At 41.6% G+C, this 20,674-nt stretch overlaps 1 protein-coding gene across 4 annotated transcripts in view; it reads left to right on the forward strand.

Annotated features, from left to right (window-relative positions):
- Positions 1-1,896: 1,896 nt before the first annotated feature.
- The window catches only part of NSUN7 (NOP2/Sun RNA methyltransferase family member 7), a 48,329-nt gene continuing 29,551 nt past the window's right edge, over positions 1,897-20,674 (forward strand). For 3 of the 4 annotated variants that reach the window (XM_055246451.2, XM_055246448.2, XM_055246450.2), the window contains exons 1-4: positions 1,897-2,365; positions 2,692-3,080; positions 12,727-12,785; positions 13,443-13,573. In XM_055246451.2, the coding sequence (XP_055102426.1) occupies positions 2,783-3,080; positions 12,727-12,785; positions 13,443-13,573 (488 nt within the window). In that variant the 5' untranslated portion in view covers positions 1,897-2,365; positions 2,692-2,782. The remainder of the gene's footprint in view (positions 2,366-2,691; positions 3,081-12,726; positions 12,786-13,442; positions 13,574-20,674) is intronic. The other variant, XM_055246447.2, reaches the window with a different exon arrangement.

Below are 20,674 nucleotides of genomic sequence, written 5' to 3' on the forward strand. Positions count from 1 at the left end.
TGACCTCTAAGACACCTTCCATATTTGTAATCTTCTGTGAATGTCTGTATGTGAAAGAGAGTGATATTTTGCTAGCATCTGGGAATAAAAAAGATATATAATAAAAATGAAAAGATAAAGATATAACGAGACTATTTTAGAGTGTGTGTGTTGTGTGGATAGAAAGATGGCAGAAGGGGGGGATTGCAGGTATGTACACAAATATTTATAATAAACATGAAAAGGTGCCAAAATACAAATATATCCATCTTTAATTTCTTGAGGGCAAGGTCTTTCATCATTTTTGTTGTTGTTGTTGTTTTTTTTTTTTGAGGCGGAGTCTGGCTTTGTCGCCCAGGCTGGAGTGCAGTGGCCCAATCTCGGCTCACTGCAACTTCCGCCTCTCCGGTTCATGCCATTCTCTGGCCTCAGCCTCCTGAGTAGCTGGGACTACAGGCGCCTGCCACCACGCCCGGCTAATTTTTTTGTATTTTTAGTAGAGACAGGGTTTCACCGTGTTAGCCAGGATGGTCTCAATCTCCTGACCTCGTGATCCGCCCACCTCGACCTCCCAAAGTGCTGAGATTACAGGCGTGAGCCACCGCGCCCGGTCAGGTGTCTGATCATTTCTATACATTCATTATTTTACTTGTAGGGCTGAACACAATGCCAGGGACCCAGCAAGAATTTAATATATATTAAATTTACTATATATTATTGTTAAATGAACGAATGAATGCATGTATACATAAAATGTTATGGAATGTTTAACATATTCTGGGGATAATGAAAGTGGTTGGATTTCTGAGAGAAGGGGTCAGGGTTAGACTTCTGTACTGCTAATTTTTTCCCCATTATCCATTCTCACCTTCTTCTACAGTAATAGTTCTCTTATTTTTAGCTGGACACATTTACCAGCCTCTTGGTTGCTGGGTATATGACTGAGTTCTGACCAATAAAATGTGAGCCAAAGTGATATGTGCACCTTTCAGGTCACTGAAAAATATGGGCTGCCCTCTCTTTCCCCTTTACCCTACTAACCACTGGCTGGAAATGGACACGGCCTTAGCCTAAGGAGGGAAGGACAAATCCGTAAGGAGGAAAGGCAGAGGTGGAATTAGGATCAGTTGTCTTTCAACTATACCAGAGTTTTTCAAACTGTGGTCTTTGGGCTGATTGCATCAGAATCGCCAGTTACCTGATAAAAATGCAAATTACTGGGTCATAGCGACTCAAATCTCTGGGATGGGTTCCAAGGATTTTCTTTTAGCTGGAGGCGGTGGTTCACGCCTGAAATCCCAGCACTTTGGGAGGCCGAGGCGGGAGGACTGCTTGAGCCCAGGAATTCGAGACCACCCTGGGCAACATAATGGGAACTCCGTCTCTGTTATTAAAAAAAATTATTACAGACGGCATAGTGGCTCACGCATGTAATACCAGCACGTTGGGAGGCCAAGGCGGGCAGATCACTTGAGGTCAGGAGTTTGAGACCAACCTGACCAACATGGTGAAACCCTGTCTCTACTAAAAAATACAAAAATTAGCCGGGTGTGGTGGCGGGCGCCTGTAGTCCCAGCTACTCGGGAGGCTGAGGCATGAGAATCACTTGAACCCGGGAGAAGGAGGCTGCAGTGAACCGAGATTGCGCCACTGCACTCCAGCCTGGGTGACAGAGCGAGACCATGTCTCAAAAAAAAATTATTACTATATTTAAAAAATGTTTTAAAGAATGTGTAGTTTTAACAGGGACTTCAGGGACTTGTGAGTTAAAACCACGGAACTACGTCAGACTACTTCAAAAATATCCCCAAATGTTTATAAAGAAAGCCAAGGGCACGCACTCAGGCCCGGTGAGGTCCAGGAACTGTGCAAGAGGCCTCTGGCTCGGAGGGGCTGAAACAGGTGTAACCGCGCGCTGGGGGAAGAGCGACTCTCCCTCCAACAGGCAGCACCCGCCAAATCCCGCGGGAACGGCCCGCGCGCCGCGCCCCCTGCCCCACCTCCGCTCGTGGTTGCCATGAAGACCGGGTCCGGGACCGGTCGACTCCCAGACTCGGGCGGGAGGCTGAGCTTTCCTCGGCCTGAGCCAGCCAGACCCCGGGCCCCGCGCTCACCCTTCTCCGCCGCCACGTCCGCGAAGGCCTCACGCACGAGGCCAGGCAAGGCGCCGAGGCGCTCACCACTTCACGACACCGGAGTGAACCGGGCGCCAGAGACCGCGACCCCCCTGCCCCGAATCCGGCCGGTGGGAGTGGCTGCATTTGAACCAAACGGCCTTCGCGGGCAGCAGCCGTCGCCCCGCAGTCCCGGGGCTCCCAAGGGCCTGTGACCGACGCCGGCCTCCGTGTCTTCGTTCCCGAAGCCCCGGGAACCATCCGCCCTCGGGGTAAGGGAGGAGTCGGGGGAGCAGGTGACTGGGCTGTGGGGACACGGAGGGGCTCCGGGGGCAGCTCTGCCCCCAGACTGGCTTGAGGGAAGCCAGTCTCCTCGGGGCGCTTCTCCCGCCGCCGCTGCACCCCTCCTCGTTTTTTTTTTTTTTTTTTTTTTTGAGCGTGCGGAAGTTCCGTGCGCGGCTTGTCCGGCTCGAAGTCTGGGACACTCAGATAGGCCAGGAAATGCCCCCTCTTAGTCTTTAAGGCCACAACGAAGGGGGCCACCCACGGGGGTGCTGCAGAAAGACTGATTTACTGCGATCACCTTCTCTCTTCACAGAGACCATGCTGCAGATGCGAGGAAAGCCGTTTCCTGGAACATTGGAATTCTAACCCCAGGGTGAGGCACTCACGACAGGCGAGGGGCAGACATGCTGAACTCCACGGGCGAACTGGAGTTTTCGAACGAAGACGATCCCGAGATCATTTCCCAACTCACTTCCTTGCCTCTGTCCGGTGGGAAAAGCTCAGCTGGTGTACCCGAGAAAACGGGCTATCCGGACTCCGTTTATGTCATGGCAGCCAACATTTTTCAGGGTATTCGAATCGAAAAGTCGGCACAGAAAGTCTTAATCAAGTATGGGAATGAACCCCTGCGGTCCTTGTCCGAGTCTGAGGATCAGTCCTTTCAGCGTTTGTCTTATGAGCTGGCTTTCAGTGCCCTGAAATGTGAGTTGTGCCAGTCTGGAGGATCAACACTAAAAGAAAATAATAGCGAGAGAATTTGGGGAATGCAGCCCTCCTCCTCCCTGCCCCTCATTCACACCAGGTTTTGGTTTTAGGCATGTGCATATCTTTGGTTAATTGCAAGTGTCAAGGAATTAGGGTTCCCATGAAACTAGCTCTTCCAGCCCAGGACTGCAGATTTCCCCGTGCACTGTGTTTGTCCTTAGATCGGTGTAGTGCGCGGTCATTACATTGAACAAGGAAACAATTTATTCCAATGATCATTTCCCTCTCCCTGTATTTTTTTTTTTCCCTCCGTAGAGTTGGGGGTCTCGCTTTATTGTCTGGGCTGGTCTCAAACTCTGGACCTCAAGGGATCCTCCTGCTTCAGCCTCCCAAAGTGCTGGGATTACAGGCAATGAGCCACCACGCCCGGCCTCCCTGTGTATTTCTTTCCATTCCCTGTGTTTACCTTTCTTGGTATTTTAGTTTATGAGCTTTCACAAATATAAAACCAGTAAGGGAGGATGGGGAGAGGAACAGAGACGGAATAAAAAGAAAAGGTGCAAAATTTAAAAAATGAATATCAGAATTACACCAACCCCAATTAAGACTATCCCATTCATAGCCAATAGCTTTAATGGGAGGAGGCAAACTTTAGTAGAACTTCCCTTTCTAATTTGCCTTCAGGGTTTGAGACTCAAGGATGGTTAGTTATAAATCTGAGGCCATGGGTGGTTGCTCAGGCCTATAATCCCAGCACTTTTCGAGGCCAAGGTGGGAGGATTTATTGAGCTCAGGCGTTAAAGACCAGCCTGGGCATATAGTGAGATCTCTCTACAAAAAAATTTAAAAATTAGCCCATTATGGCGGCACATGTCTGTAGTCCCAGATACTTGGCAGGTTGAGGTGGGAGGATCGCTTGAGCCTGGGAGGCAGAGGTTGCAGTGAGCCAAGATGGTGTCATTGCACTCTAACCTGGTGACAGAGCAAGACCCTGTGGAATTGACACTAGGAAATGAGGAAATACTGCTACCATGAGGAGAGCAGTCAAAAGGCTTGAAGTTGTTTGTTTTTGTACTAGCTGTGACTAAAAACTTTGTTGGTTTGTAAACTGATTGAATGTAGTTCCACAAAGAAGTTCCAGAAATTTTTAGAATATTAGCAGCATGGCCAAAATGATGAGCAGAAGCCTTCCTAAAGAGACATCTTAAAAAGGGCAACACTCTTTTGCATGATTTTCTTAGTACTTGATGAGCCTTATACATCCTTGCTCATAGGAGGCAGTTAATTACTCAGTTCAGCCAGGCACAGTGGCTTACACTTGTAATCTCAGTACTTTGGGAGGCAGAGGTGGGAGGATTGCTTGACTTCAGGAGTTCAAGACAAACCTGGACAACATAGCAAGACCCCATCTCTATTTTTAGTTTTATTTTTTATTTTTTTTGAGATGGAGTCTCACTCTGTTGCCCGGGCTGGAGTGCAGTGGTGCAATCTTGGCTCACTGCAAGCTCCGCCTCCTGGGTTCATGCCATTCTCATGCCTCAGCCTCCCGAGCAGCTGGGACTACAGGTGCCCGCACCATGCCTGGCTAATTTTTTGTATTTTTAATAGAGACAGGGTTTCACAGTGTTAGCCAGGATGGTCTCCGTCTCCTGACTTTGTGATCCACCCGCCTCAGCCTCCCAAAGTGCTGGGATTACAGGCGTGAGCCACCACACCTGGCCCCCATCTCTCTTTTTTAAAATTAAAAAAAAATGCTCAGTTGAATTAAAATGTCTCACTGATTATTTAGACAGGAATATATATTTTTGGTTGTCTGCAGAGATAATGTAGCTTAACTCTGAAGCCAGCAATTTGTCATGGAGAAAAATTTGTATGATGTGAAACAACTTCTCTTTATTTTTCGTTTCTTTTTCTCCTCAGTAATTTCTCTTTTCCTTTTAAGTCTGTCTTAACCATTCTTCCTCCTCCAGTTTAATCTCTGAGAGTTTATTTCATCCCTCTTCTCCCCCTGTCCCCCAACCAAAGTGTTGCATTTCATGCAGTGAATCAAATGAACATTTTTACACTTTTTTTTCTTGTAACAGTGAAATGCAGACTGGGCAGCTGTGTTGATTAATTGGCATTTAATGTTAATGCTAGAATTCTATTCTAGGCAATTTGTTCTCCTAATAGAATATTGAATATTACCTTTAGTACTCAATAAGAAAAGTCTGAATTATAATTCTATATAAAATTAATGCATTAACTAAATGATTGTATTATAGTGATATGTGTGATAGATTATTCTCCATCCTATTTTCTATTTTATGAAAGATCTTGTAATTATTTTATCTGTCTCTTTTTTTTTTTTTTTGAGACAGAGTCTTGCTCTGTCACCCAGGCTGGAGTGCAGTGGCACAATCTAGACTCACTGCAACCTCCGCCACCCAGGTTCAAGCACTTCTCTGCCCCAGTCTCCCAAGTAGCTCCCAAGTGGCACCTGCCACCATGCCTGGCTAATTTTTTATTTTTAGTAGAGATGGGGCTTCTCCATCTTGCCCAGGCTGGTCTTGAACTCCTGACCTCGTGATCCACCTGTCTTGGCCTCCCAAAGTGCTGTGATCTTTCTTAATGACACAGAAAATCCCATTCAAATAAATTATCATAAACCTTTACAAAACTTCTTTTCTTGAAACATTCATTTTTATAAGTTCAAATTATAAGGTAAGATGGTATTGTTTACTTGTTAAATACATTTTTTTCTTATAATAATACGTTGATATGGTTTGGCTGTGTCCCCACCCAAATCTCATCTTGAATTCCCACATATTGTGAGAGGGACCTGGCGGGAGGTAATGGAATCATGGGGACAGGTCTTTCTTGTACTTGTTCTCATGATAGTTAATAAGTGTCATGAGATCTGATGGTTCTATAAGGGGGAGTTTCCCTGCACAAGCTCTCTTCCCTTGTCTGCTGCCATGTGAGATGTGCCTTTCACCTTCTGCCATGATTGTGAGGCCTCCCCAGCCATATAGAACTGTAAGTCCATTAAACCTCTGTCTTTTGTTAATTCCCCAGTCTCGGGTATATCTTTATCAGCAGCATAAAAACGGACTAATACAACAGTCTTGCTTTAAATTATCAGTAATTCTTGAATGTGCAAATAGAATAAAATCAGAATTTTACGTAGTGGGTTTTCCAAGATAATTAGGAGTCTGCTATTTTCCTTTTCCTCTTTTTTTTTTTTTTGAGACAGAGTTTTGCTCTGTCGCCTAGGCTGGAGTGCAGTCAGTTGTGCAGTCTCGGTTCACTGCAACCTCTGCCTCCTGGGTTCAAGCGATTCTCTGCCTCGGCCTCCCAAGTAGCTGGGATTATAGGCGCCTGCCACCATGCCCAGCTAATTTTTGTATTTTTAGTAAAGATGGGGGTTTCACCATGTTGGCCAGGCTGGTCTTGAACTCCTAACCTCAGGTAATCTGCCCACATTGGCCTCCCAAATTGCTGGGATTACAGGTGTGAGCCACTGCAATAAGCCATCTGCTATTTCATTTTTAAAATATTGGAGGATGGGCCGGGCATGGTGGCTCATGCCTGTAATCCCAGCACTTTGGGAGGCCGAGGCGAGTGGATCATGAGGTCAGGAGTTCGAGACGAGCCTGGCCAAGATGGTGAAACCCTGTCTCTATTAAAAATACAAAAATTAGCTGGGTGTGGTGGTGCATGCCTGTAGTCCCCGCTACTTGGGAGGCTGAGGCAGGAGAATTGTTTGAACCCAGGAGGCAGAGGTTGCGGTGAGCCGAGATCGTGCCATTGCACTCCAGCCTGGGCGACAAGAGCAAAACTCCGTCTAAAAATAAAAATAAAATAAAATATTGGAGGCTCTTATGCATTTCACTTTTATCTTCCGTATTATCAGTGTTCTGTCAATACTTTCACATGTGATATTTTGTAAACTTACATCTGGCTTATACAGTATAAGTTCAAGGAATAATGATTCAGAAAAGAAAACTCAGAATTTCTTCCTTAAGATTTTATAGGAGCTGTAAAACTGCAAAGGTTATTGTGAAAATTAAAGAGAGCTTGAGTAATGGTCCCTTTCGTTTGTGAATTTGTGAACAGGTAATTAAATCACATTACCATAATATTTAAGGAAGTAGAAGAAAAACAATAACAAAATCTCTTAATTATACAAACGTTAACTGTATTCCTTTGGTTTTGTCTTATGCTTTTCAGTTTTATTGTTTGTTCCTTCGTTGATGTCCTTCATTGTATATAAGGTCTTTCAAGACAGGAAGTATATTTATCTGGTTAACCTTTTAAAGATTTAAAGGGCTCCGTGAAATGTTTTTTGAAATGAAAAGTGCCATTATTTCTGCTTTACCAAATAACCCCAAGGTCAATTTTCTGCTAACAAAGGTAGAATTACTAATGAAAATTTGCCTATTCCTATTGAGAGTTTTGTCAAAGCAGTAGAGTACCAGTAGCCAATTAATTAATTAATTTATTGATGGAATCTTGCTCTGTCACCCAGACTGGAGTGCAGTGGCGTGATCTCGGCTCACTGCAACCTCTTTCTCCCAGGTTCAAGTTATTCTTCTGCCTCAGCCTCCCTAGTAGCTAGGACTACAGGCATGTGCCACCATGCCCGGCTAATTTTTTGTATTTTTAGTAGAGACGGGGTTTCACCATGTTAGCCAGGATGGTCTCGATCTCCTGACCTTGTGGTCCGCCTGCCTCGGCCTCCCAAAATGCTGGGATTACAGGCATGAGCCACCGTGCCTGGCCTAAAATTTTTTTTTAAAAATAAAAACCTGGCAATTTTTTTTTTTAAAGAATTGAACAAACAACAAATAAAAAAAAAAATTGGAGAAAGAGATATCCCTGAAATTGCTGATCTTTTTCCTGGCTTCTTTCTCCACCTTCTCTAGGTTTATATTTTTGTTGTTGAACTTCGAATCCCAGGAACTGATTGTGGCATTAACCTGGTGATTTCAGAATCATATCATCTGTCAGAGAGAAACAGTAAATGCTTAACATATGGTTTGGTTATAGCTTTTGGGAATTAGTAATTGTAGTCAGGGGTTCCTAAGACCACCTCCGGATTCAATAATTTGCTACAAGGACTGACAGAACTCAGCAAAGCTGTTATACTCATTGTTATAGTTTATTACAGTGAAAGGACAGATTAAAATCAGCAACAAGTAAAGGTACATAGGGCAGAGTCCAGGAGAGACTAGACGCAAGCTTCCTATTTTCCTTTCCCAGGGTGGTCTATGGAGAGTGCTTAATTCTCCCACCAATGATAAATGACAACATGAATGAAGCATTGTCAACTAGGGAAGCTCATCTGAGCCTTGCTGTTTGTTTAGCATTTTTATTGGGGGGTCAGTTTCGTAGACAAGGTGCAGTCGTGTGGCTGACCTTAGTTATTCAGTCTCTAGCTTCTTCAGAGACCAAGCTGATACTGTGTGGTCTAGGACCCCAGGGGGAAAAAAAAAAAATACCTTTATCAGACAAGATATTCTAAGAACTTAGAGGTTATCTCCTAGGAACCAGTCAAAGGCCAACCGTTTCTTTAGAATATCCAGAGTTTGGCCACCCAGGCCTGCTGAGCAGGAAGAGGGAGAGAGATGCCCCAGTTCCTTCTTCCAATTTCACCTGTCTAATAAACCCAATTTTTCTTTCATGGGGAGTAGTAAGAAAGGGTAGAGAGTTAAGGTGTTTCTCTAGGGTAAGGCCCTCCACATGGAAACATGTAAAATGGTGGTTAAGAGATCCCTGAAGCAGACTGAAGAGAAGCTTTAATTAGTGGGGAGAGGGAGAGATAATTGGAGTTATTGGGCTGAATTCTATAATAGGCACGCTTTGCAACTTTCAAGTAAGTCCTGATAACCTAAATTAGCATTGTCAGTGTGTTGTATTTGGTTACGCTGGTTTGTCATAAGAATAATAAGAGGAAGGCAGCATAATGTGGTGAAGTGCATATACTTTGGTGCCAGACTGCCTGGGTTTGACTCCTTTATCTGCTACTTGCTATGTGACTATGAACACATTACTTAACTGTGCTGTGCCCCATTTCCTATGAAATAAAACAACCTAATTCATATGGTTGTTGTGGAGATTAAATGAATTAATATATGAAATGCACTTAGAACATTGTCAAGCACATAGAAAACATTATATACACAGTCCCCAATTTATGATGGGGGTCCTTATACTTTTTCCTCTTTACCATGATGTAAAAGCTATATACATTCAGTAGAAACCATACTTTGAGTACCCACACAACCATTCTGTGTTTTACTTTCAGTATTTAATAAGTTACATAAAAACAAACAAAAAAGGGCCGGGTGCGGTGCCTCACGCATGTAATCTCAGCACTTTGGGAGGCTGAGGTGGGTGGATCACAAGGTCAGGAGTTTGAGACCAGCCTTGCTAATATGGTGAAACCCTGTCTCTACTAAAAATACAAAAATTAGCTGGGCATGGTGGTGGGCGCTTGTAGTTCCAGCTACTTGGGAGGCTGAGGCAGGAGGATCGCTTGAACCTGGGAGGCAGAGGTTGCAGTGAGCCGAGATTGCACCACTGCACTCCAGCCTCGGCGACAGAGCGAGATTCCATCTCAATAAATAAATAAATAAACAAATAAATAAGTTACATGAGATGGTCAGCACTTTATTATAAAATAGACTTTGTGTTGGATAATTTTGCCCAACTACAGGCCTATGTAAGTGTTCTGAATGTGTTTAAGATAGCCTAAGCTAAGCTATGATGTTTAGTAGGATAGATGTATTACATGCATTTTTGATATACAATATTTTTAACTTATGACGTGTTATCAGGATATAACCCCATTGTAAGGCAAGGAGCATCTGTGTAAAGTATACAGTTATTCATGCTGATATTACTATGTAAGAAGGTAAAATTGTATCTATCTATCTATCTATCTATCTATCTATCTATCTATCTATCTTTCTATCTATCTATCTATCTATACACAAAAGTAATGCATTCTGCACAATATCAAAGGCATCCTAAAGGTGATATTGGTTTTGACAAGAGCCCTAGGGGGAAAAAATGCAATTATTGGGAAAAGGATGTTCTGTTCTCTGTTTGTTCATCCTGCCTCTCCTATTCCTGTTTGTTTTGTTTTGTTTTGTTTTTTCTGAGACGGAGTCTCGCTCTTATTGCCCAAGCCAGAATGCAATGTCATGATCTCGGCTCACTGCAACCTCTGCCTCCCAGGTTCAAGAGATTCTCTTGCCTCAGCCTCCCAAGTAGGTGGGATTAGAGGTGCGCCACCACGCCTGGATAATTTTTTGTATTTTTAGTAGAAACTGGGTTTCACCATGTTAGCCAGGCTGGCCTTGAACTCTTGACCTCAGATGATCCACCTGTCTTGGCCTCCCAAAGTGCTAGGATTACAGGCGTGAGTCACCACACCCGGCCAGCTTCTTCTATTTCTTAGGAGTCCAGCATCTCCATTGCTCAAAGAGATCTGCCAAGTTAGAAATCCTTCTTTCTAATACTGTACTTGTTGTGAAAAAAAAAGTACAAAAGGTATGAAGTAGATGGGAATTGGTTTGAAAGTACTAAGGATGTGAAACTGTAAACTTCATTTCCTTATAAGGATAATTACCTTGTGAAGTACAAGTACATAATCGTGGCTAGAATGTGGATAATGATTCCCAGAGGATTTCTATGGGAAAATGAGTCTGTGCTCCCAAATTAGTCACTTCTTTTTAGTTTTCCTATCTCCCAAATGAAAAATGAAATTTAGGCGAGGCATGGTGGCTCACGCCTGTAACCCCAACACTTGGGAAGCCAAAGTGGGCAGATCACTTGAGGCCAGGAGTTGGAGACCAGCTTAGCCAACATGGCAAAAACCCATCTCTACAAAAAATACAAAGATAATATTTTAAAAAACAAAAAATAAAAATAAAAACAATAAAAAAGTAAAAAATACAAAAATTAGCCAGGTGTGGTGCCACACACCTGTAGTCCCAGCAACTTGGGAGACTGAGGCAGGAGGGTTGCTTGAGCCCAGGAGGTGGAGGTTGCAGTAAGCTGTGACAGCACCATTGCCCTCCAGCCTGGGTGACAGAGCAAGACTCTGTCTCAAAAAAAAAAGAAAATTCATGAATTCAAATTCAAGGTATAAATTCAATTTATACCTTGGTTATAGTAGGCTTTCCATAAATATTGAATAAATTGAAGCTAGGCAGGCCTACCTTTCTGTTTAACTGATTAAAGCATTTGTTATATGCCGGGCACGGTGGCTCATGCCTCTAATCCCAGCACTTTGGGAGGCTGAGGCGGGCAGATCACCTGAGGTCAGGAGTTCGAGACCAGCCTGGTCAACATGGTGAAACCCCGTCTCTACTAAAAATACAAAAATTAGTTGTGATGCTGTGATGCACACCTGTAATCCCAGCTGCTTGGTAGGCTGAGACAGGAGAATCGTTTGAACCCGGGAGGTGGAGGTTGCAGTGAACCGAGATTGCACCACTGCACTCCAGCCGGTGTGATAGAGCGAGACTCTGTCTCATAAATAAATAAATAAATAAAATAAAGCATTTGTTATATGATGTATATATAGTTTAAGTAGTTATACCAAAAAGAGCACTCGTGTTCCCTGCGGAAGTTTTTAAATATGTCCACTTGTTTCTACTTAACCGCCTTTGCAGTTATCATAACTTCTGCCTGGAATGCTGTCCCTTCGTAGATATTCACATGGCTAACTCCTTGTCATTTGAGTCTTAGATTAAATGTCATCACATCAATGTCTTCACTATTGAGTTTTACTAAATAGTTAAGAAATAATACCAATGTAACACAAACTCTGAGAGAATAGAGGAAGAGAGAACAGTTTCCACTCATCGGCTGCAAAACTGATACCAACACTGACAAGGATATTACAAGAAAAGAAAATTATAGACCAACATCCCTCATGAACATGAACATACAACAAAAATTCTAAATAAAACATTAGCAGCCGGGTATGGTGGCTCATGCTTGTAATCCCAGCACTTTGGGAGGCCTAGGCGGGCAGATCACCTAAGGTCAAGAATTCGAGACCAGCTTGGCCAACAGGGTGAAACCCCATTTCTACAAAAAATACAAAAATTAGCCAGGTGTGGTGGTGCATACCTGTAGTCCCAGCTACTCTGGAGGCTGAGGCAGAATTGCTTGAACCTGGGAGGCAGACGTTGCAGTGAGCTGAGATTGCACCATTGTACTCCAGCCTAGATGACAGAGCAAGACTCTGTCTCAAAAACAAAACCAAAAAAATTAGCAAATCAAATCCAGCAATACATTAAAAGAATAAGAAAACTATTGCTCAACATTATTAATTAGATCCTCTTTAATGTTTTTCAAAGGCCATACATTAAAGATTGGAATCCTTTTATTACTGCTTTGACTATTCAGATAATGCTTCTTTGACTATGATTCCATGCGGACCCTAGGTCATAAGGGTCCAGCATTCATAAAGATTATAAATATTTTGTCATGTCATTGTAATTTAAGTCATTATCCAGAATTGAGGTATATTTTAGATATGAAAGTAAATATATTTTATGGCATTATTACAGTGTATTTTGATTCCAGAGTTTTCATTTTCTACTTTGTATTTTCGGTGATAGGCCTTTCCCTTGTTTTGCAGATCAAGATATTTTGGAAACTATATTGATAGACAGCTGTATCTTCCCAAGTACCACAATAGTAAGTAGATAAGTTTTAGAATTACATCGTTTCATGATTTTTTTTTTTAAAGAAAGTGTTTAAAAGCCTTTAGATTTAAATAGTTTGAGGCCAGGCGCAGTGGCTCACATCTGTAATCTCAGCACTTTGGGAGGCCGAGGCGGGCGGATCACCTGAGGTCGGGAGTTCGAGACCAGCCTGACCAACATGGAGAAACCCCGTCTCTACTAAAAATACAAAATTAGCCGGGTGTGGTGGCACATGCCTGTAATCCCAGCTACTTTGGAGGCTGAGGCAGGAGAATTGCTTGAAAACCCAGGAGGCAGAGGTTGCAGTGAGCCGAGATTGTGCCATTGCACTCCAGCCTAGACAACAAGAGTGAAACTCCGTCTCAAAAAAAAAAAAAAAAAGATTTAAATAGTTTGCTGAATATTGAAACCTCTTAAATATAGATTCCTTTTAACTTCTAATATTCATTTTGGTGAACATACCAAAAACTGTCTCTTTTGAAAGGGTTTTTTTTCTGGATTTTTTTCTATTTTGAAGACCTTCCAAATCCAATCAGACTATGTAAAAATAGTCATATTCCTGCTCTGTTATGAAAAATAATGGAATGGAAAATATTGCTGGTTAGATATTGTTTGTACACTTTTCTTTATATATGTTTTCCCTTGATAGCCAGATCATTTGAGCAGTCTTATTATTGTGATGCTATATGATTTCCAAGATAGAAAATTTCAAACTCGTGTCCTTTCTGATAATGAAGAGTCCATATCAGAAGTTCAAGAAGTAGAGAACCTTCTTAACAGGTAATTGTGAAAGTGAAAAGAATGTTTTATATGAAACCTACATTGGTATTTTTATTGGTAAAATTACATACAGTATAATGTGTAGATAAGAGTTAAATTTTATAGAGAAAAATATAAAAATTCATAAAATTCTTGGATTTCTTTACAAACAGTCTTGAACAGGTTAAGAATTTTGTTTGAAATCAATTTGTTTTTCAAAGCTTGAAAAACACACAAGATTGTGTGTAAGCATGTGAGAAATCATTAAAAATCTCAATAATTTTTAGCACATAAATTAAACTGTATTTGAAACAGCTACTAATTGCTTAGTTCACTTTATTTATAGCTTTGTAAAACAAAGAAAACCTCTAACATGAATCAATTGAGAAAATTCCAACAGTAGACAAGAATCAACTATTTTCCCCAAGTAAAGAAAAACAATTCTACTTAAGAACAAACATCTTAAATTTGTTTTCTTTTTATCCTAAATATCAGTAGAAGTCTACCATGAGAATAAGAAGTTTCTACCCCAAGGGGTAGATGGGACAATGGATTAAATTAGTGCATGTAAAATGCTCAGTTAGAAACAGAAATTGGTCAATAAATGTTAAGTGTTACTGTTTGCTATGGTTTGAATGTGTCCCCCAGAATTCATGTATTGGAAACTTAATCCTCAGTATGACAATACTGGGAGTTGGGGCCTAATGAGAAGTGTTTAGGTCATGAAGATTTCACCCTCATGAATAGATTAATGCTATTATAAAAAGGGCTTGTGAGGTGGATTTGCTCTCTTGTGCTTTTGCCCTTCTGTGTTCCACCATTTGATGATGCAGCAAGAAGGCCCTCACCAAATGCCAGCACCTTGATTTTGGACTTCTCAGCCTCCAGAACTGTGAGAAAATAAACTTCTGTTCTTTATAAATTAGCTGGTCTCAGGTATTTTGTTATAGCAGTGCAAAATGAACTAAGACACTGTTGATTACAGCTTTTAGTTCTATGTTGTTGAACTTTAATAGAAAGTACAATGTAGCAACAACAACAATTTTGTAGGAAGATTTTGGCTTAGTGAATAATCTGATTGGCACTGTCAACAATTGTCAGTATGATATCTGATTTTACAGGAAATTTAAGCAGTTTTATTTAAATTATTGAAGGCTGAGACCAGAAGACTCAGGTAATAGTAATGATAATAATAGCTTACATTTATTGAGCACTTAATATGTGTCAGCCACTGTTCTAAGACGCTCTTTACATAACAACTCTATGCATTGGTTACTGTTACCAACCTGTAATTTTACACATGGGAAAAAAGAGGAACAGACAAGTTAAAGCAGGGGTCCCCAACCCCGGGGCTGCAGACCAGTACCTGTCCATGGCCTCTTAGGAACTGGGCAGCACAGCACGAGGTGAGCAGCAGGTGAATGAGAATGACCACTTGAGCTCTACCTTCTGTCAGATTAGCAGCAGCATTAGATTCTCACAGGAGCGTGAACCTGATTGTGAACTGCACATGTGAGGGATCTAGGTTGCATGCTCCTTGTGAGAATCTAAGGATTCATCTAATTAGATGATCCTTATGAGATCATCTAATGCTTGATGATCTGAGGTGGAACAGTTTCATCCTGAAACCATTCCCTCCACCTTCCCCCAGTTCATGGAAAAATTGTCTTCCATGAAACTGGTCCCTGGTCCCAAAAAGGTTTGAGACTGCTGAGTTAAAGGGACTGTTTAATGCCACAGAACTGGAAAGGGGAGTAGCCAGAATTCACACTCAGGAATGACTCCAGAGTCCAAACTTCAACCATTTATATGCTAGCATTCCTTCCACTTAGCATAGTGAGGCTTGGCTGAGGTACTCTGGAAGTTTAGAACATAGTCATATCTCATGTCAGTGTCATAGCCAAGAGAAATCACGGGATGGAGAAGAGCAAAAGCAATCAGATGTATGTACTCTCTGTGTTAAATAAGTAAGGATCTTGCGCCTGTTTACTTTGGGTCTGGGAGAAACCGCCTTATTGCTAGTACCAGTATTAGGCAGCCTGACTCCCAGGATGGGCATTCAGAGGAAACTTGGTGGAGCAATATGCTATGGGACAGGCTCTGAGTTTCAGTTTCCCTGTGCTTCTCCTAGTTTCTGTTTGACATAGTCAGGATTTAGGGGACTTTCATGTCTGAACTTAGTCTCAGAGGGGCTGATGAGAGCTGGGGTTATGCTGAGTCAACCAAGAAACCCACAGGGCTCTAACCAAGTAAGAAAGATTACACTGTGGTTTCATCAGAAGTAGACTTTAGTTGAGGATGCTGGCAAGGAAAGTAGGAGTAGGACAAGCAAAGGGCCTGGTTTAAGAGGTCAGAGGAACCAGAAGATATTCATATCTAAGGATTCCTGATTCCCCAGATTTTCCCCATTCCCATAATTCACATCATGCTACTACCTGCCTTAACACATATTCTGGTTACATTGTTGTCAGTGCAATTGTTTTTTCCCATACCCAAACCAATAGAATTTTATGCATTGCAAATCTTATTGCTAGGAATTAATTTAGGAATCTTATTCCTAATCAGTCACATTGTACTCAATTCACGTTATATTCAATTCATAATATACTATAGGAGAAATGCCTATGTTTAGTGATTGAATTGTGGAGAAGAATAGTAGCGCATTGCTGAGAAAATACATGTACAAAGATGCCACAGTATTTTACTCGAGTCTTCTTAGCTTTCAAGTAATTGAAGCCATCTTCACTTAGCTTGAGCAAAAATGGAAAATAAAGATACTGGGATATCTCATACAACTCAAGAACTCAGGAAGAGAATGAAATCAGGAACTGGAAAGATGTTAGGACTTTAATTTGCTTTATCTCTTTATCTTTTTATCTCTGCTTCTCTTATAGTATCTGCTTCATTTTTTTACCTCTGCACATCTGCCTACTGTGCTTTTCTAGTCTGCCTGGAGAAGGTCCTACTGTTGTACCCCAGTACCCAAGCTTATGTTACAGTTGTATGCTAGTTTCTTCACTGAGACTAACTTATTATCTTACCTCCCATTTCTAAATTCCTGTGAGAGGAAATTCGATTGCCTCAGTGCAGGTCGGGTGCAGTCTCTCGGGCCAATTCCCTGTAGCCAATGAAGTGGTATTCTAAACCACAGAAAGACAGCTGGAAGCCAACTCTATCTGTCTTCTAGGGCTTGAGACTGTAGTTCCCAGGGAAGTTCAGTCACTGTAAGCTCAAAGTATACCTTAGCATATATCTACTTAGAGGATAAAGACTAATTCTTTTTTTTTTTCTTTTTTTTTTTTGAGATGGATTCTTGCTCTGTCGCCCAGGCTGGAGTGCAATGGCGCAATCTTGGCTCACTGCAACCTCCACCTCCCAGGCTCAAGCAGTTCTCCTGCCTCAGCCTCCCAAGTAGCTGGGATTACAGGCACGCGCCATCATGCCTATGTTTTTGTAGAGATGGGGTTTCAGCCTGTTGGCCAGGCTGGTCTCGAACTCCTGACCCCAGGTGATCCTCCTGCCTCAGCCTCCTAGAGTGCTGGGATTACAAGTGTGAGCTGCCGTGCCCGGCCAGATAAAGACTAACTCTAAGAGGTTATAGAAGAAGAAGTAATTAGCAAGAAGCTGAATGAGAATGATTTCCTCCTTGTAAAAGTGGTTTGACCTTTGTTGTTACATCTCCTGGGAATCCTTGTGTTCTTTCACTCTTATACCCCTATGCACCAACATGTATTTTTTTCTTCTCTTATTCATGGGTTTAGACATGTAATCCAAGATGATACCTATTATCATTTTTTTTTACATATGAAAGGTCTTTAAGAACCCATTCTTTGTATAAAATGCAACTGTCTTTTTAATACTGTGTGACTAGGTTAAAAAAAGAGAGACCACAACCCCTTGTTTCTCACTCCCCATGTCTTTCCACCAGCCCAATAATCTATTTCTGTTCAATTATTTGTTGGACTGTTGTGAGGCAGCAATTGGAAAATAAGCAGTGAAAAACTAGAGAAAGGAGGGGAAAGACTTAGTCAGTTCTCCTTCCAAACCACCCCAAAACCGTTTATCCTGATGTCTTCCACTTCACAGCTAAGGCATCACCATCTACCTAGACATCATCCTTGATTCTTCTTTCCTCCCCTCCCCTGCACTCAATCTGTATCTAATGCATCAAGTCCTGTAATTCCAATTCAAAAACATACACTGAGCCTGTGCGCTTCTTTCCATTTCCACTACTACCATCCAAATCTATGCCACCATAATCTATCACTTGGACTACCATGATAGCTTCCTTAGATACATTTCCCTGGCCTATAACTCTCACTTTCCTGCAATCAGTTCCACATGGCAGGTAGAGTGATATTTTCAAAATGTAATTGTATAGTCATGATAGAATATCTTGGATTAGACTTCCCCTTCTACTGTAAACAACTAGAAAACTGGCCAAAATATAGGACGTAAAGGTTTGGACATTAGACAAGAAGCAGCACAGAAACTTGATCCCTGAAAGAACAAAACAAATGAGGTGAGCTCTAGAATAGTCCTGGCTTTATGCCTGGAAGAATTCTCAAACTGCAATGCAGGAAGTAGAAAATAGCAGTCTTGCTGAGTTAAGAAAACAGAGAACAGTTTTAGAAGACTGAAGTGATTGTTTTTCTTCTTTATTGTATTAAGTGGCCAGGTGATTTACATTGACTGGTTTATGACTGTTAAACCAGACATGCATTTTTGGGATAAGGCACATTTGCTCAGATATATTCTTTTTCTTATCTTCCCCAGTTTCTCTCATTCCCCATAATGCTCCAGAATTTCTAATTGCCAAAATGCCCTTTAAATACTTGTTCATGGGTTTTATCTCTCACATTCTCTCCGCTCCTTCTTCAGAAACTCTTCACCTGTTTCACTTACCTAGTAAAGAGTCTGAAGCAGATGTCTGATTTTATATTTTTCTGGGAAATTCAAGCAGTTCATTGAAGATTATCTTTTGGCATTAAGAAAATGCAATCAAGGTCAGGCTTGGTGGCTCACGCCTGTAATCCCAGCACTTTGGGAGGCCGAGGTGGGCGGATCACCTGAGGTCAGGAGTTCGAGACCAGGCTGGACCAACATAGAGACGCCCCATCTCTACTAAAAATACAAAATTAGTCGGGTGTGGTGGTGCATGCCTATAATCCCACCTACTTGGGAGGATGAGGCAGGAGAATCACTTGAACCCAGGAGGCAGAGGTTGCAGTGAGCCACGATCACGCCACTGCACTGCAGCCTGGATAACAAGAGCGAAACTCCATCTCAAAAAAGAAAAGAAATTCCAATCAAGTGTCACTTAATGATGGGGATACATTCTGAGAAATGTGTCGTTAGGTGATTTCTTCTGATGGGAACATACTTACACAAATCTAGATGGTATAGCCTACTGTACACCTATCCTATATGGTATAGCCTAGTGCTCCTAGTCTACAAACCTACACAGCATGTTATGTACTGAATACTGTAGGCAATTATAACACTATGGCATGTATTTGTGTATCTAAACCTATTTAAATATAGCAAAGGTACTACCGTAGTAAACTTTTATGGGACCACCATCATAAACAGAGTTCATCATTGACCTAAATGTCATTATGCAGCAGATGACTTTATTCAATTTATATTTAAAGAGAACCACAGTTCTGATATGTTAGACATTGGTAATGCCATTCAAAAACTTGAGTCAAAAACTACATAAATATTTCTGAAAATTTTAAAAATGTAAATGTATATTACAAAAGGCCAAAAGAAGTAGTAAAAAGCCAAAAAAGAGTAAAATCAATTTCATTAAAAAATAAACTGAGGTGGCTGGGCACGGTGGCTCACACCTGTAATCCTGGCATTTTGGGAGGCCAAGGCAGGCGGATCATGAGGTCAAGAGACCGAGACCATCTTGGCCAACATAGTGAAACCCCGTCTCTACTAAAAATACAAAAATTAGCCAGGCGTGGTGGCGTGCGCCTGTAGTCCCAGCTACTCAGGAGGCTGAGTCAGGAGAATCTCTTGAACCCAGGAGGCGGAGGTTGCAGTAAGCTGAGATTGCACCACTGCACTCCAGCCTGGTGACAGAGCAAGACTCTGTCTCAAAAAATAAAAAATAATAAACTGAGGGAAAATGGCATATTAGTTAAGATTCTTTTTTGCAACTGACAGATACTGCAAAAGAGGGACTTTAAGATCATTTATGGAAGAATTGAACATGAGGCTACAGGAAGGGTGGTGATGTAGCGATGCTTCTACTAACTAGAGCCTGTGACTCCAAAATCATCAGGACTCTGGTCTCTGCTTCTCTGTGCCTCCATTCTCTTATCATTCTATATTTCCAGGATAAGAAGCTTGGCTGCCAACAACTCCCTAACACGGGAGCTACATTTTATAGTACCAAACACTGGAAAAACTGGCTTGACTCTCACTTCCTACATCCAAAAAATCTCTGTCTTTCTCTCTTTCTCTTCTCTCTCATGCACGCCAGTTGGGCTTGAACTCTGCAATCAAATTACCTGAATTCAGATAATTGAGAGAGAGAGAATATGGAAGAGAGAGAAAGAGGAGATGTGACATGGCATACCATAGGAGTGGCAAATAGTTCAGCGCATGACTGACAATAGATTTCTGGATGGGAGTGATGGGAATTGAGACAGGAGGAGTTGGTTCAGGTTGAACTATTAAGATCCTAGAATTTCCTCATAAGAAGTTTAGATTCTGTCCTGTGGCTGATGGATTTCATCTAAAATTTAAGCCTATATAAATATATATTTATAATTATATAATTTTATTATATTATTAATAATATTTAATATCATAAAGGAAGCTCTGACTGTGTGTGTAACTGGGATAATGGTAAAAAAGATAATCAGGCAGCTCTCTGTGATAACATACAAACTGTAGCAGAAAAAGGACTTCTGGATCAAGAATATTGGGAAAGGCTACTTTGCTACCATTTTCATCATTGCAGTCCTCCTTATTTAAAGCTATGGAAGAAGCTTTTTTTAGTAGCCACAAGATAGGATACTTCATCTACAGAAGTATAGGTCTGGTTATTTTAAGAACATATGGATTTGATCTTTGCCGTAAGTCTAATATAGTATATTTACATAA

The sequence above is a fragment of the Symphalangus syndactylus genome, chromosome 16 (genome assembly GCF_028878055.3).
Source record: "Symphalangus syndactylus isolate Jambi chromosome 16, NHGRI_mSymSyn1-v2.1_pri, whole genome shotgun sequence".
NCBI lineage: Eukaryota > Metazoa > Chordata > Mammalia > Primates > Hylobatidae > Symphalangus > Symphalangus syndactylus.